The sequence below is a fragment of the Acomys russatus genome, chromosome 31, assembly GCF_903995435.1.
Source record: "Acomys russatus chromosome 31, mAcoRus1.1, whole genome shotgun sequence".
Lineage (NCBI taxonomy): Eukaryota > Metazoa > Chordata > Mammalia > Rodentia > Muridae > Acomys > Acomys russatus.
In genome coordinates, this window is record NC_067167.1 from 10,037,468 (window position 1) to 10,054,829 (window position 17,362).

Here is a 17,362-nt window from a genome sequence, read left to right on the forward strand (position 1 = left end):
CTGTCCTGAAACTCACTCTATAGACCAGGCTGGCCTCGAACTCACAGAGATCCACCTGCCTCTGCCTCCTAAGTGACTGGGCAGGACATAGGGGTGCACACCTGACCTTCAGCACTTAGGAGACCAGCCAAGATAACAGAGCAATGAGGAAGAGGAGAGCTGAGGAGACAGCTGTCATGCTGGCAAAGTGCTTGTCACGCAAGCCCAAGGAAGACCCCACGTACAAAAGCTAGGCGTGGTGACATGTGCTTACAATCCCAGCACTGCGGAGGTGGAGACAGGCAGGTCCTGGGGGCTCACTGGCCAACCCACCCAGGCTTCTTGGCAAATTCTAAACCAATGATAGACCTTAACTCAAAAATAAGGTGAATGACACCTGAGGAACAGTATTCAAGGTAAACCCTTGGCTTCTGCACAGGCATAATTGCACATACAATATGGAATACCATATTCTACACACAGAAGTGACCTTTGATCACATGGAAGTGAGAAATGGTAGATTATTTTTTATAAGGTTTGATAATCTATTTCTAGCCCCCTAAGTGACAGGCGAGACGTCTATTAGCAAAATACCCATGGTGTTTATTCTGTCATCTTTACAGTTTTTGGGGAAAAAAAAAAAAAAACCTGTGACATTGAAAAAAAAAAACCAACCTTTTCTATATCTTATTTATTATAAAACGCCTTCTAGGACAGGTGCTTTCTTTTTCTTTTTGTTTTGTTTTTCTTTTTTAAAGATTTTTATTTATTTATTTTATGTATATGAGTGCTTTATCTGCATGTACACCTATCCACCAGAAGAAGGCTTTAGAGGGTATTGATGGTTGTGAGCCACCATGTGGTTGCTGGGAGTTGAACTCAGGACCTCTGGAAGAGCAGACGGTGCTCTTCACTGCTGAGCCATCTCTCCAGCCCCCTTGTTTTGTTTTTCAAGACAGGGTTTCTCTGTGTAGCCTTGGCTGTCCTAGATTCACTCTGTAGACCAGGCTGGCCTCTAACTCAAAGCGATCTGCCTCCCTCTGTCTCCCAAGTGCTGGGATTAAAGGCGCGTGCCACCATGCCCAGCTAGGACAGGTATTTTCTACACATTGATTTATGGTCTCGTCACCATTATAATGCACACATTCTGCCCTGTGTATGTATCTTGGCATTAGGTAAGGATTGAGGCACGTGCTACCAAGGTTGATGACCTGAGTTCATTCCCCAGAACCCACATGATAGAGAAAACTGACTCTCAAAAGCTGTCCCCTGGCTTCCACGTGTCAGCTGTGGCATGCACGTATGTGCAGTGCACACAGACACACAGACACAGACACACAGACACAGACACACACCCCAAGCCAGGCTTTTCACGTACTGTGACTTTGGACGCCCTGTTTATCCCATCCAGACTTTTGAACTGTGTAACAGGGTAGTGGTGTTCTCGCTTGTGGGATTAATTGAGGCAATTCGATGCAGAGGCGTAATACTTTATTACTTTTTTTAAGGCATGAACTTAACATGCTGTTAGAAGACCTTAGGAGCTGTTTTATACTTCTGACATGTTTTACTATGTGTGAAAGGAGTATATATAATTTAAAAAAGTGATATTTGGTGCGGAAGGAAGCTGTATGAGAAAAAGCCTATACAGCAAAGTGGTTTTCATAATTATTTTTAGCTTTTGCAGGCATGGCTGTGTCACCATTGGGGCATTTTTTACTTAGCTCAGTGGGATTAAATGTGGTGTGAGCTTGTAGAACTGCAGAGAAAACCACAGAACCCCAGCCGGCTCCTAGATGCAGACTTTCTTTGGCTGCCAGTCACACTCTTGGCCTCAGAGGTCTTTGGCCTCTTTTTCCTGTGCTAACCTCACGTTTATATCTATTTTTTAATTTTATTTTATTTTCTCTTTTCTTTTTTTGGTTTTTGTTTTTTGAGACAGGGTTTCTCTGTGTAGCCTTGACTGTCCTAGATTTCGCTTTGTAGACCAGGCTGGCCTCGAACTCACATCGATCCACCTGCTTCTGCCTCCCGAGTGCTGGGATTAAAGGCATGCACCCACCATGCCCGGCTAATATCTATCTTTATTCTGGCTTCAGCGACTTGCCGTGAGTTTTCCCTGGCTCTTATTGGTGGTGGGATTGTCTTCCTTTTCTCATGTCGGCATGTTACATTGCACTAATGTTTTCATTTCTATGGGGCAGAGGGAGTGGGTGACCAACGGACCTGGGACCGTCCGACGGCGGGCTGGGACTCTGGGGAGGAAGGGAGCGAGGCCTTGTGTGTCTGTACCCATTGGTCTTAGCTCTTCCGCCAAAGCTGTGTGGGGAGTCAGGGGCAACACAAACTGCTTGGAATCCTAAAACAAATCTGTTTTGCCTTTTTTTTTTTCTGCCCTTACTCAGACTAGATTAACTGCAGCGTCCCTTCCTGAAAAGACAATTTAAAGAAGTGAATTGTGAAAAGCTGACCACTTGCTTCTATCTAGCAAACCCAACTAAGGAGGAGACCCTAGCTATGGGCCCTGGCGATTGGGCCAGGATGGAGCTTGTTTTGTTCTAAAGTGCGACATGAGCTCTGAGCAGCGTGCTATGGATGAGAAGGCGAGCGAGACTGGACAGAGATACAGCACTGTACCCGTTTTAAAGCGCCAGAGACCCATCCAGCCTTACATCTGCTCCACTCTAGATGATTTTCGGGAAGAGAGAGACTTCTTGGCCACCAACATCTTTCCCCGGCTTAACGACCTCTGCAGCCCCCGGGGCACCTACTTCAAAGCCGTGGACCTGAGGTGGTCGGCCCTGAAGGCCCACAAGTCCTTTTCCAGCAACCTGTTCCGACAGTACGCCTGTCTCCACTCCCAGCACCTGAAGCTCTGCCTGGATTACGTGGACAGCTGCTTTCCCTTTTTCATCTGCCTTCTGGGGCAGAGCTACGGAGACTTCCTCCCCGACTACTCGCCTTTCCTGTTCACCAAAGTCAAGGACTTTGCAAGTTTATCTAAGGGAGAGCAGAATCTCTATGTTGCCGCCAGAAATGGTTATCCGTGGGTCCTGAAGACTCCCAACTGCAGCCTGATAGAGTTCGAGATCATCCATGCAGCGTTTCGGAAGGAATCACAATTTCAGTTTTTCTACTTCCGGACCTCGAACGCGCTGCTGAGGACTTTCAGCGAGGAAGAGGAAGAATTGGTGTCCCCGGCCTCTCTGTTGAAACACGAGGGGAAACTAAAGGTTGGCAAGCTCAAGGCGAGGATCATTGGTAAAGGACTTCCTGTCAGATTCTACAGGGACCTAGACGAGTTGGGTGAGCTGGTCTTCAGGGACTGGTCGGCCGTTGTGGAAAAGCTCCACCCAGACACCATGATCATGGAAAACATAGGTTAGCAAATGTAGGGATGCGGGGGGGCGGGTGTCTTCTGTGTCTCCTGGGAAAGGAGTGTGTGTGTGTGTGTGTGTGTGTGTGTGTGTGTAGGGACAACTCTTGGAAGTCAGTTGTTGCCTTTTACCTTGCTGAGGCAGAGTCTCTCCTGTCTGGTGCTTAGCATACTCCGCTCCTTCTGGCCCACAGCTTCCTGTTCGCCTGTCTCCACATCCCATCTCACTGTAGGGGTACAGTGCTGGGATGACAGGTGCAGGCCACCACATCTGGCCTCTGGGAGTTTCCAGGGGTAGAACTCAAGTTAACAGGCTTTCATGTGAAGTGCTTTTACCTGCTGAGCTGTCTGTCTCACTGGCCCAGGAAAGGAACTTTTAAGTAATTGAAAAACTTGTTAAGTGCATTATATTATCACTATAGTCCTGTATTGTGGTTCTTCTCTCTTTTTTTTTTATTTTATTTATTTTCATTTATTATTTATTTATTTATTTATTTTTGTTCTTCTCTTTCTTGGGGGGCTGTTGGCCACCAACTCACCAAGGCAGGAAGAGCAGAGGGCATAGGGCCTGGCAGGCCTTAAGCACGATCCATTGAACACTCCGGGAACCACTTCAGGAGCTAGCTCACCTTTAACCAGGGAGAACAAAGCCTACAGTACCCGTTGCGGGTCAGTGGGAGGGGCTTCCACGATAGGTGTTCATAATTGGTTGGAACCAGGCACTTTAAGGATGCTCGTTTTGCATTTGGCAGCATGCTCCTATCATATGACCGGGAACACAGCACATAATTCTCCTATAGGCGCAGGGAGGGGAGAGCTAGCAGGGAGCTGTGTCAAGGGCCACATGTCAAGTGTGGTTAGGGGCATCTCTGTCTAAAGACACTCTCCAGACGCAGTAAGGCAGAGAGCCAGAGGCCCTGCTGGGGAGGGGGAGTCCTACACCTAATGCCAAGCTCAGAATGGCTATCCAGACTGGGAAGGCTACAACCTCAAACAGCAGAGTTCTTCCAATACCATAGCATATGTTTCTCTCTTTTAAAGCTATATTTATTTTATGTGCATGCACGCTTGTGTGTGTGTGTGTGTGTGTGTGTGTGTGTGTGTGTGTGTGTGTGCATGTGAGGTGAGAAAAGGATGTCAGATCCCCTAGAACTGGAGCCATCAGCAGTTGTGAACCACCACGTGGATGCTCGGAACTGAACCCGGCGCGTTTGCAAGAGGATTTTTGGAGCTGAAAAGAAGAGCTAATAACGGGCCTGGAGACTATTAGGAAGTCAGAGGGCTCAGAGAAGACCTGGAAGGTGTGGCGTTCACGTGTGGGTCTAGAGGGGCGTTTACACCCAGGGTTGATTTTGTTCCCTCCCCTCTTGTCTCATCTGCAGAGGATTCTGGTTGTCGTAAGTGAAGGGGAGCACCGCTGTCTAGTGGGTAGAAGCTGGGCGCCCTAAATACCGGCGGTGCCACAGTTAGGAAAAGAAGGGACCTTATTATCTGGTGATATGTGTGGAGTGTTGCATTCAACCCTTAAGGTTTTTCCCTTGAAGGATAACATTCCAGTCTTGCAGATGAGCAAGTGAAAGCTGCTCTACCATTGCTAAGCATCTTTTCTTTTTTTCTTTCTTTCTTTTTTTTTTTTTTTTTTTTTTGTTTTTTGAGACAGGGTCTCTCTGTGTAGCCTTGGCTGTCCTAGACTCACTTTGTAGACCAGGCTGGCCTCGAACTCACAGCAATCCACCTGCCTCTGCCTCCCAAGTGCTAGGATTAAAGGCATGCACCACCACCGCCTGGCCTTTCTTCCTTCTTTCCTTCCTTTCTTTTATTTTCCTTTCTTTCCTTCGTCTTCTTTTTTTTTTTTTTTTTTTTTTGAGACAGGGTTTCTCTGTTTAATAGTCCTAGCTGTCCTGAACTCACTCTGTAGACCAGGCTGGCCTTGAACTCCGAGATCTGCCTGCCTCTGCCACCCAAGCACTGGGATTACAGGCCTGTGCTTGTACCGACTAAGGGTCTTACACATGACTACTAAAGGACCAATCTAGATTTTCAACTCAGGGCCCTTTGGCTCTCAAATCCTTACCTGTGGAATCCTTTACTACTCAGTGGAATCTATGGACTAACAAGCCAGAGAATTTGCTAGAAAGGCAGAAGCTGAGGCTGGAGAGATGGCTCAGTGGTTAAGAGCATTGACTGTTCCTCCAGAATTCCTGAGTTCAATTCCCAGCATCCACACGGTGGCTTATAACCATCTATAATGGCATCTGATGCCCTTTTCTGGCATGGAGGCAAATAGAGCATGCAAATACATAAATAAATATATTTTTTTAAAAAGAAAGAAAGGCAGAATCTGAGGTCCTATTCCAGGTTTACCTAATTAGAATTTGCATTTTAATGAGCTGACTAGGAGCTTCACATGCAGGTTAAAATGAGAAATGCCACACCCCACATCATATTGCTTCAAAACAAAATGACTGTTAGGCTGTTTTGAAAGTAGCATCCTGGGGGCATGCATGTGATAAATTGAAAAGCCAACAGGAGAGTGCAGCGGAGGCTCCTTACCCAGACAGGCTTCAGGAGGGATCTGTGATGCCCCGAAAGTAATATGAAAGGTGGGATGTTTACATGCCTATGGTCTGTTTAGAGGGTAGGAAGATGACTACGTTTGGTCCCATGCTCAAGGGATGACATACAAAGGTTACAGTTTCTAATGTAAGGACCAGTTCAAGTGGGCATGCAAAATGACAGTACATGCTATATTCCCAGATCCTCTCTGAGACCTTGCAATGTGATAAGGAACAGATGGGTGGGTGGCGAATCCAAGAATATTGACCCAGATACACTAATTTGTATGCAGTGCTGGTCACATGAAACTACTTGCAAAGCCAAACCTTTAGGGACCACAGAAAAGCACATTATTATCAGTTTTATCAGTCTTTCTGTTGTAAGTGATGCCAACAAAAAGGGGGACTGCAGAATTTGGACCCCGTTCCATTCTACTAGATTAAAATTTGCCTATCGAACCGGAAAGCCAAGGCTTAGTCTGGTTTATGCAGGCTTCATCCTGGTGCTCCAATGATATGTGTAGGCTCGGCTCTCAGTGTTTCCGAGCCGGGGTCTGCTATCCTGGTGTGGGATCAACCACTCGAATTCCCCATCATGAAAGAAAACATGACTATAGCAGCTCCAGGTTCAAAGTCTTAGCATTGGGTCATATTGTCTCTGTGAGCCTGGGCTGGACCATGTGTTTGTATTTGGCTCAGTCACTGGTACCAAAAAAAAAAAAAAAGGGCTCTTCTGATGAGCTAATCCTATATCTGGAAGAGCAGTTAGGAGCTAAACAATGTGAGCTGAGACTGAGGGCCCAGATGCTATTCTAGTGCTGCTCCTGAAATGAAGATAAAGCCGGGGGTGTGAGGCAGCCAAAAAATACAGACCAAATAGTTACTGTTGGGATAGAGTTTTGGACTCTCATCCAGACCTGTGCTAGATCCTAAAGCTCAGTTCCAAGCTGTTGAATTTAGAAAGTTACTATTGATAAGCCTTGGTTTCTTTTGTTGTTGTTGGGTTTTTGTTTGTTTGTTTGTTTTTTCTGAGACAGAGTTTCTCTCTGTAGCCTTGACTATCCTGGACTTATTTTGTACACCAGACTGGCCTGGAATTCACAGCGACCCACCTGCCTCTGCCTCTCAAGTCCTGGGATTAAAGGTGTACGCCTTCACTCCCGGCCTCCTGGCCTGATTTTGAATACTATTGAAAGGTTAGTTTGTTTGAGACCTTCTTCTTCTTCTTCTTCTTCTTCTTCTTCTTCTTCTTCTTCTTCTTCTTCTTCTTTTCTTCTTCTTCTTTTCTTCTTCTTCTTCCTCCTCCTCCTCCTCTTCTTCTTCCTCTTCTTCTTTGCTTCTTTGTTTTCTCTATGTAGCCCTGGCTATCCTAGAACTCGCTCTGTTGTCCTGGCTGGCATCAAACCTAGAGATCTGCCTGCCTCTGTCTCCCAAGTGCTGGGATTGAAGGCGTGCACAACACTGCCAGGCTTTACTTTTAGTTTTGAATCTCTTGTATTTTTGTATGTGTAAGGAGTTAGTATGTCTGTGTGTAGGTATGGGTGCACGGGTGCAGGTGCCTTCAAGGACTAAAAGGTGTCAGAAGCCCTAGAGCTAAAGTTAAGGTAATTGTAAACCCCTTGATACCAGTGCTGGGAACTGAACTCAGGTCCTCAGCCAGAGCAGTTATGCACGCTTAACTACTGAGCCATCTCTTCAGCCCCTAGATTTTATTCTTAAATGGATGCATTTGCACTAAATTAATAAGAAGATGCATAATGGGTACATAATAAAAAAAGTTTTAGAAACAGGTGTTAAATCCTTTCCTTGTGATCTTTGATACCCTTTGATAACTCAAGTAGAGTCAGAGTCTCACAGTCTACAGCTAGGCCAGTAGGATATCATTTGGTGAGCTGGTGGTTTCTGAAAAGCAATGTACACCAGTGTACACATATGTATGTGTGTGTTCATGCATATCAGGTACCTGTAGAGACTAGGGGTCAACCACAGGTATCATTCCTCAGGATGCCAATCACCTTATTTCAGGTTAGACTCTTGGCTCTAGAAGTATCTTGACATGGCCAAGCCGTGATGGCCATGACTTTAATCCCAGCACTCAGGGAGGCAGAAGCAGGTGGATCTCTATGAGTTCGAGGCCAGCCTAGTTTAAAGAGTAAGTTCTAGGACAGCTAAGGATACAGAGAGAATCCCTGTCTCAGGGGGGAAAAAAAAATATCTATATATATATATATATATATATAGATATAGATAGATAGATATGTCTATCTATCTATCTATATATGTATGTATAGAACAACCCGTTTTTTGTAATCCAACTTTAAAAATCAATTACAAATACTTTGGCTAGTCATAGAGAAACCTACGTGAGTGAGGGTCAAGACTAATTCAAGAGACTTGTTGGACTGTGAGGTCCTCCTTAACTCTGCTGAAGCTCTTCGAACTTGAAGATGGTGCTGGCTAAACTAGGTCTCTAAGTCTCTTCTGACCCAAATCTGAAGCCCAGGGAAGCCCAGTGCGTTATGGACGTACAAGGGGTGCCTTCTGGGCCTCTACCCGTCCAACCTATGTTATGTTTCATATACAGACACTGTCCTTCATTTCCCACCCCTGCTGCCAGAGAATACGTGTCTCTCTAAAGACAGATGGTGTTTGTGGTAGGCCAGGACACTCTGACTGTAGTCAGGCAGCAGGTTGGGAACCAAAGCACACTGGAGTGGAAGTGAGCCTTTGAGATCCTCTGGGTGTCTGGCTCGCTATATCTTACCAGAATTTAAAGGGCTGCCCCATGGCAGAGCCGCATCTATGCCTGGTGAGCATCCACATTAAACCATTTTACCCTCGAAATATACTCTCCTGCCCAACCTCTGCCATGGAGGGCACCTATGTCCCGCACACTTTACACAAAATCGAACTATCTTTGTGCCAGCTGTCCATTTGAACAGACAATGGAATATATGTGCCAATTCGTGTCTAACTCTTGTGGCTCTGAGGCCATGAAAGTTAGAGTCCGTGTACAAACGCATAAGCAAGGTTAAACAGTCTGTCTGTGGTCGTGGTTCTCAACCTGTGGGTCACAAACCCTCTGGGGATAGTGTTATGATTAATAATTAGATATAAGGTAAGTTAAGGTATAAGGTAATACTAAGGTACCAGACAGCAGATATTATGTTGTAGAGGAGTTTATTAAATGAGCATGGGGGGAGAAGGAAAAGGGGAAGGGGTACCCCAGAGAGAAACAGAGACGGAAACAGGAAGAATAAGAAGAGAGAGAAAGAGTAAGAGGGGTAAGAGAGAGGGAGGGGTAGAGTAGAGGGAGAAAGTAAGAGGGAGGGGCAAGGTGGGACTGTCCTTTTATATAGCCCTGGGCAGGGCCACGCCCCCTCAGCAGGTTAGCAATTGACATCACAGGGAGCCGGATTGAAGAACTCTAGCAGATAGCACATCAGATATTTACATTATGGCATATAACAGTGGCAAAATTACCATTTTGAGATAGCAGTAAAATAATTTTATGCTTGGGGGTCACCACAACGTGAGAGGAACTTTATTAAAGGGTCGGAGCGTTAGGAAGGTTGAGAGCCGCTGGTCTATAGTTTGTTTTCACTATTTTATACAGTGGGCTGTGAGACGTGGCACCACCATAGAGAGAAAGTGACGTAGCCATAGAAGGGCGGGGTCCTTCCCCGGCACTTAGAAGAATCGCACAGAACTGAAGATTCTAAATACCAATCTAACACCTTCCTTGTCTTTCTTTGGTCATTTAGACTACAAACACAGTTTTGAGCACTTGTATCACGAAGAGTTTGCTGAGAAGTGCGAGCAAGTGTTTGTTATTTCCAAGGAGTCCAACAGAACCTTCGAAATCCTGGAAAAATTTGCCTTAAAGGACTTTGAATTTGATTGTGACGGCACCATAGCAGGCTCTGAGTTAGATTCCGTTCTCAGGTAAGAGGTTCTGAAATCCTCATGTCCTTATTTCATGGGGCTAACGTGGAGCAACCTGACTTTAGTAAACCTGAGCCTCCTCCAAATCCAGAGCCGCTGTCTTTCCTTTTCCCATAACTTTCTGTAAGAAAGACCCTGTGAGGGCCGCCACACCCAGGCACCTTACATTATGGCTTCCTAAACAAGACAGCACCAATAGACATGCTAATCTGGAAGAAGAAAATCTCAATGGGAGCGGGGGGGACCTTCCTACCCCCCTCCAACAAAGAACCACAAACAACTAACTACTGCTGAGACAGTGAGAATTAGTCTCCCTGGGGGGGGGGGGGGCAGCCTTCCAATTTGTTACCTAATACCTAATACCCTGAAGTCACATATGTACAATCAACACTAACCGAACTCAGCAGGCTATACTTACAGATTTATATGTATGCATATATAACAGTAATAATAATAATAAAAAAGAGGCCATGAATTTAAGGGAATGAGGGGCATGGGAAGAGAGGGAGGGGAAATTTGTGTACTTATATTTTAATGTAAAAAAATTGCAAAACTGTAAGAAAAAAGTAGATTAAAAAAAGAAATAAAGGAAAAAAGACTGCAAAGACCATGCTTCAGTTAGAACGCTAGAAACCACTCTGCTTTTTTGGAGCTTTTCTGTATTTCACATGCTTGCTTCCAGTGTTCTCAAGATCAACAGTCTCCGAAGGGCAGAGGACCTGTCCTTTTTAAAGTCTCATACATCTTAATTTGTTTAATTCCTGAGAATTATGGAATGACTATAAGCAAAGGAATCTAGGAAATATGAAGTGTTTGGAAAGCATTATGCCGTTTACAAAGAGCTCTTACATATGTCAGTATAAATTATATTCACTGACCGGGCGTGGTGGCGCGCGCCTTTAATCCCAGCCAGAGGCAGGTGGATCACTGTGAGTTTGAGGCCAGCCTGGTCTACAGAGCGAGTCCAGGACAGCTAAGGCTACACAGAGAAACCCTGTCTCAAAAAAAAAAAATTTATATTCACTAAACATGTATTAAAATATGGATAGTATTGTATTTGCGTTGATAAGGATCAAGTTATGCACCTTGCATAGTTCCTTTTTGGTGTATCCTGTGGTCTACACAGTACTGCCAAGCCCCCCTATCTCTTCCACCAGTGGTGATCATAAACCCCTGTTTACTGCCCACAGGCACTGATAAGATAACAGTAAGTGAGACTGAGTTGTCTATAGCTTCCCTTCAAGTCTCATTTCTAAAGAGGGGAAGGCATCTTAGAATATTTTTTTTTTTCATTCTCCTTCTCTGACTCTTACTGTAGGTCTGATGTATTTTGTAAGAATTTTGGTGTTTGAAATGAAGCCACAGTAGCTGGGATGGTGCAGTTACTGTCCGAGACAGAATACTTTCGTCAATGCTCAGAGTGTGCTTTCTGGTGGTTCTGGGTGCTCATGCTAAGGGGAAGGCAATTTATTTGGTTACTACAGCATGACATTCAGCCAATGTCCTCAATACTATCGGAGAAATATATAGGTTATGGGTTAAGCTTGTTAGGCTTGGATAGGCCAGTCCACAGAAGCAGAGTTAGGGCGTGGCTGCCGAGAGATGAGGGTGGGAGCAGAAAGGAGAGTGATTACTAAAGAGGACAGTTTTGTGGGCTTTGTTTTGTTTTGTATGGATACTGGACATGTTCTGGAGTTAAATAGTAGTGATGTTTGTTTAACCTCCTTCGTGTAGAGGAATTTTAACTCAGAGCATGGCTGCTCTGGCAAGAGATCACAATTCAAAGACCTTCTAAGTCTGTGTGATCCTGCTGGAATGCAAACACACCTTTCATCCAGGAGACAGAGGCAAGCAGATCTGAGTTCAAGGCCAGCTTGGTATAGAGCAAGTTTCAGCTAAAGAAAGCGTGGGTACCAGATGTGGTGGTACAGCTGTTAGTCTCAAACAGTGAAGGTAAAATTAGTTTGTAGAAGGAAGCGCCCATGTTTGAAAGTAACGTCTAATCGAGTGATAGAAAAGATGACAATTCAGAGAAAGATTTGACAGAATTGGATATGCCCAACTGAGGAGAGAGAGAGGAAAGCTACTTAAGGGGCGATGCAGGGTGGAGGAAGGGGGAGAGAGGGGGAGAAGGGGAGAGAAAAGGAGAGGAGGAGAGAGGGAGAGAGCTTTACCAGAACAATATAGGCAGGTTGCCCAGAGAGAGAACTCAGGTGAAGACCAAATGAGCCAGAGATTGAGAAGGAGCCAGGAGATTAGAACAGATTGCTCGAGTTAGTCAGAGGCCAAGAAATATCTGGGCTGAGCCAGAAGCCACATTGAATAAGTCATCTTGGAGAGGAGTTTGAGCCAGAACAGCTGAGTTGAACCAGCCAGCCCAGAGCTCAGAAAGAACAATAAAGGGTGAGCTTATTCAGCATTAAGTTTCAGAGGCTGAAAACATTCTAGGCCTAGGTTAGATTTTACGGAGGCTAGAAGCTTCCAGGACTACGTCTAGGTTAGTAGACAGAGGCAGTAGTCCTCCCAGACAACAGCTGAAATAGGTGAATAAAAGTCCCTTTTACAACCTCATATAATGAAAGCCAGCCAACTGTGTACTTTAAAACTGAGGTTTTTGCTGGGTGGTGGTGGTACACACCTTTAACCCCAGCATTTGGGAGGCAGAGGTAGGCAGATTGCTGTGAGTTCGAGGTCAGCCTGGTCTGCAAAGTGAGTCCAGGACAGCCAAGGCTACACAGAGAGACCCTGTCTTGAAAAATAAAAAACAAACAAACAAACAACAACAACCACAAGAAAACAAACAACCCCCCGCAAATAAACCATTTAGGGCTGTGTTTGCTTTGCCTCTGAAACAGTGTGTTTATGCTCAGTGACTTGACCTGCTTGGTGCCACCTGTAGTTTCAGACTCATGGGTACTACAGTGAACAAAAGAGCTAAACCCCCACCACCAACCCCTGCCTCTGTGGTGTTTGATCCTAGACACAGGGACTGAACAGCATGTACAAAGTGTGCAGTGGGGGCTGGAGAGATGGCTCAGTGGTCTAGAGCACTGACTGCTCTTCCACACGATCAGGGTTCAATTCCCAGCACCCACATGGCAGCTCGTAACTATCCATAACTCCAGTTCCAGGGGATCCAACGTCCTCACACAGACATACATGCAGGCAAAACAGCAATGCACATAAAAAATTAAAAAGAGAGAGAGAGAGAGAGAGAGAGAGAGAGAGAGAGAGAGAGAGAAGGATGCTCCGTGTCTTCAAAGGCCAGTGGAGCATTATGGAACACTGAAATGAAAGAGGGCGGGTGATAGAGTGAGAGAAAACCCTAGGAGACAAGGTGACGTTTGGATAATTAATAGAGATAAGTAAGGCAGCCAGCTATGCAAATGTGGCATGGAAAAGCATCGCATCCCAGACAGAAGTCATTGTAAGTACAGAAGTACTGAGGCTGGAGCCATAGCTGAGATGCCAGGCAGCTGAAGGGACAGTAGTGGGGGTGATGCTGGAGAAGACCGACCTGATGGTCACAGGTCACCTGTGTGTCATAGTGCAGCCAGCTCACTCTGGCCGAGGGTCAGAGTAGGCTCAAGATTAAATCCCACGTCTGCCAAGTATTGATGAAGGGATTAAAGTAATAGATCATTGATTTCCAATCCATACCAAGGAAGATTGAATCCTTATGAAATAACTACTTTTTTGTTTTTGTTTTTTTGAGACAGAATTTCTCTGTGTAGCCTTGGCTATCCTAGACTCATTTTGTAGACCAGCCTGGCCTCAAACTCACAGAGATCCACTTGCCTCTGCCTCCCGAGTGCTGGGATTAAAGGCCTGCGCCACTATGCCTGGCTAGAACAACTGGATCTGAACTCAGGTTCACACGGTTCATTTCATATTCATCCAATCGTTTATCCATTCAACAATTTGTTGTCAGGTGCTTGGCCAGCCAATAGCAAGATAATTCTGGGGACTGTCTTCATGGTATTTACTGCCAGTGAAAAATCATCACACACACATACCAACACACATGTGCACAGAGACACACGTATTTTGCACGGGGCTTTGTGTATGGTAGTTGAGTAGTCTACCACTGAGCCATACCCCCAGGTACTTTTCCCCCTTTTTTTTTTCCTCCTTGGAACAGGATCTCACTACTTATCTAGGATGGCCTTGAACTTGTGATCTTCCTGCCTCAGCATCCTAAATAGCAGAGATTCCAGATCAACGCCACTAAACCTAGCCCATACATACTAATCTAGCGCAGTCACCAGCGATAGAGGAGGCCAGCCTGGGTAAAGTGAGGCCCTGTCTCAAAAATAAATAAGTAAGCAAATAAAAGAACCTCAAGTTACAAGGCTAGAGTCTCTACCATGATATTCACAGACCCGAGATGCCTCTTCATAAGCTAAAAAAATAAAGCGCCTTAGCCCACTCAACCATCCTGACATACAAGCCAGGTGGTGGAGGCATATGCCTTTAATCCCAGCACTCAGGAGGCAGAGGCAGGTGGAACTCTGAGTTCAAAGCCAGCCTGGTATACAAAGTGAGTTCCAGGACAGAGATAAACAAACAAACAAACAAACAAACACCTGTCTTGAAAAAAAGAAAAAAAAATGGAGGTGGTGAGGAAGCACCAAGACAAGCTATTGTTTGAGTGGAGCTACCAGTTACCACACACTGGCAAAGGCGCAGCACCTCTCAGTCTCCTGTAGTGGTGGCAAGTTAGCCAGAACTCCAATTCTGCGGGGTTCAGATTTGATGAGTGTTCTTGGTGTGGGAGAGTTCCTGTTCTCCATTCCTTGCAGCGTGACTCATAAGCCACCAAGGCTAGCCTGGTGGTAGTGAGATGGCCTCAGTGGACTGGGGTGGTAACATTTCCCCCACTTGGCCTTCAGTGCTTGACCATACTTGAGTTCGTGTCAGACAATCCTAGGATCTAGTCAGAGCAGCCTTCCGAAGTTTCTAAGTCTTCTGCTTTCCGAGTCTCGTGTGTTACAACACTGCAGCTCCAAGGAGGAATGGTTTCTACAATGCCAACTGAACTCAGCCCACTACTGACTTAGGTCAGAGCGTCACATCTCTTAGGGGGAAAATGTATCCAGGAAGTGTTCCTCTCTCCTTCCCTTTCTTGGTAAGTATTTGTGCTTACCACTTACCCTTCTATTTTTCAGAATAAACGCTCTTCCGACCTATAAGTCTATTTTGCTCTTGTCTGGGGAACGTGGCTGTGGGAAGTCCACTCTGATCGCCAACTGGGTCAGTTATTTCAAAAACAAATATCCCGAAGTGCTGATGATCCCGTACTTTGTGGGAAGCACATGCGAGAGCTGTGACATCATGTCCGTGATCCACTACTTCATCACGGAGCTGCAGCACAGAGCCCACGGTAATGGAGCCAGCCATATGGGCAGAAAGCGAACGCAACCCCCTTCCCCCGCCCCTTTTTGCACTCCACTCTTGATTGACATAAATACCAGTATGAATGCCTTAAACACCCAGGTCCTAAAAGTGTGACTCCTGTTATAAAAAAGAAAAGTCATGAAAAATGCTGCGTTCTTTTCCTGTGAAAGTAAAATCACGACTCAAAGGATAATTAGCATAAGTTTTCAAGTGTCAGCTGCATTAGAAGCAGTGTAGTTCTCGTTCTTGCCCTTGGGGCTGTGTAAATCCCCACCTTCCTAGAAGTCTGTTCTTCCCAGGTTACAGCCTACTAGGAGTCTCTACAATGAGGCCCAAGCAACACTCTTCCCTATGATGCCTGGAGGAAACAGATCCTTTCCACCCAGAGGCCGTGCCTTGTGGCTGGAACCAGAGGCTAGCCTAGTAGTTCTCACCTTTCCTAATGCTGAGAACTGCTGGGCCAGAGGAGAAGAGTGGAAAAGGCACACTTACCCCCTCCAAAGCCAGGCCTGGACTCCCACTGCCATCTTTTTTTTTTTAATTGATTTATTCAGATTACATCTCAATTGTTATCCTCTCACTTGTATCCTCCCATTCCCCTCTCCCTCCCTCTTTCACCCTATTCCCCTCCCCTAGGTCTGTGACAGAAGGGGGCCTTGTCCCCCACTATAAGATCACAGCCTATCAGGTCTCATCTTGGTAGCCTGTTTCCCCTTCCTCTGAGTGCCACCAGGCCTCCCCACCAAAGGGAAGTGGTCAAATATGGGGCACCAGAGTTCGTGTCAGAGTCAGTCTTCGCTCTCCACACAACTGTGGAGAATGTCCTGTCCATTGGCTAGATCTGAGTAGGGGTTCAATGCTTACTGCATGTATTGTCCTTGGTTGGTGCAGTAGTTTGAGCAGAACCCCTTGGGTCCAGATCTGCCCACCATGATGTTCTTCTTGTAGGTTTCTAGGACCCTCTGGGTCCTTCTATTTCCCCATTCTCCCATACTTCTCTCACCTAGAGTCCCAATAGGAAGTCCCCACGTCTATCTCAATCTCCTGGTAAGCGAAGATTTTCATGGGACATGCCTTTTGGCTAGTGTCCAAATAAGTAAGTATATACCATGTGAGTCTTTCTGGGTGTGGGTTAATTCGGTATGATCATTTCCAGTTCCATCCATTTGTCTTCAAATTTCAGGGTTTCCTTGTTTTTAAAGCTGAGCCACTCCCATCTTTTGGTAAGCAGTTGGCCGCGTAGACTATCAGGCAGCTTTGGAAGGCCAGTCCCTCCTTATGGAAGGGATGGTGTTGATGGGACAGGTCACCCTCTCTACTACACTCCTTGGGAGCATCTCACAGTCTAAGGGGCTAACCATATAGAAGTCAGAAGAAAGAGCACTGTAGGCAACAGGGAAAACTAAAGAAATGCTAGAGTCTCAGAGCTGGAACCACAGAGGGTGAGCTAGAAGGGGACAGAGGGCCAGCGTCGCCAGACAACAATGTATGCCATGGTCTAGTGGACAAAGCAGGAGGGGAAGGCAAGGCTGCTTCACATGGAAAGGAGCTTTGTAGGGCAGAATATCAGCCATGGAGTCTGTTAAACGTAGCCAGAGGGCAGTGGAGAGTTTTAAGCCGGGGAATGGTGTGGTGACTTGTGTGTGGGAAACCTGTGTGTGTGTGTGTGTGTGTGTGTGTGTGTGTGTGTGTGTGTGTGTGTGTGTGTGTAGGGAAACAAGCTTGCAGACAGGGAGGGACACTTATTGTTGATTATTGAAATGGTCCTAGCAAGACAATCAACATGTTGGTTGAGGGCATTAGCAGTGGAGAGGGCTTTGTGTACTTTGAGAATTTGCTGAAGAATTGGATGTGGGGTGAAGCAAATAGGGAAGCCAAGATAACTCCCATCTCTGGGCTTTAGGAAACTAAATGAAAGGTGTGGGCTGTTCACTGAGACAGGCAGTGCCAGTGTGTGTGTGTGTGTGTGTGTGTGTGTGTGTGTGTGTGTGTGTGTCCAGGTTTAGAGTAAGTTAAGGGTTCTGTTTTGGATATATGATATTTGAGATGCAAGGGGTTTTGTGCCCGCATTGATGGCCTTCAGGAGGGTCCTGTGCTGGGAGCCCCAGAA

General features: G+C 45.8%; 1 protein-coding gene across 1 annotated transcript in view; it reads left to right on the top strand.

Annotated features, from left to right (window-relative positions):
* The first annotated feature begins 2,396 nt into the window (after positions 1–2,396).
* The window catches only part of LOC127183695 (tetratricopeptide repeat protein 41-like), a 51,831-nt gene continuing 36,865 nt past the window's right edge, over positions 2,397–17,362 (top strand). Inside the window, exons 1-3 of the mRNA XM_051139783.1 lie at positions 2,397–3,360; positions 9,675–9,855; positions 15,024–15,238. Coding sequence (XP_050995740.1) covers positions 2,550–3,360; positions 9,675–9,855; positions 15,024–15,238 — 1,207 coding nt within the window. The 5' untranslated portion in view covers positions 2,397–2,549. The remainder of the gene's footprint in view (positions 3,361–9,674; positions 9,856–15,023; positions 15,239–17,362) is intronic.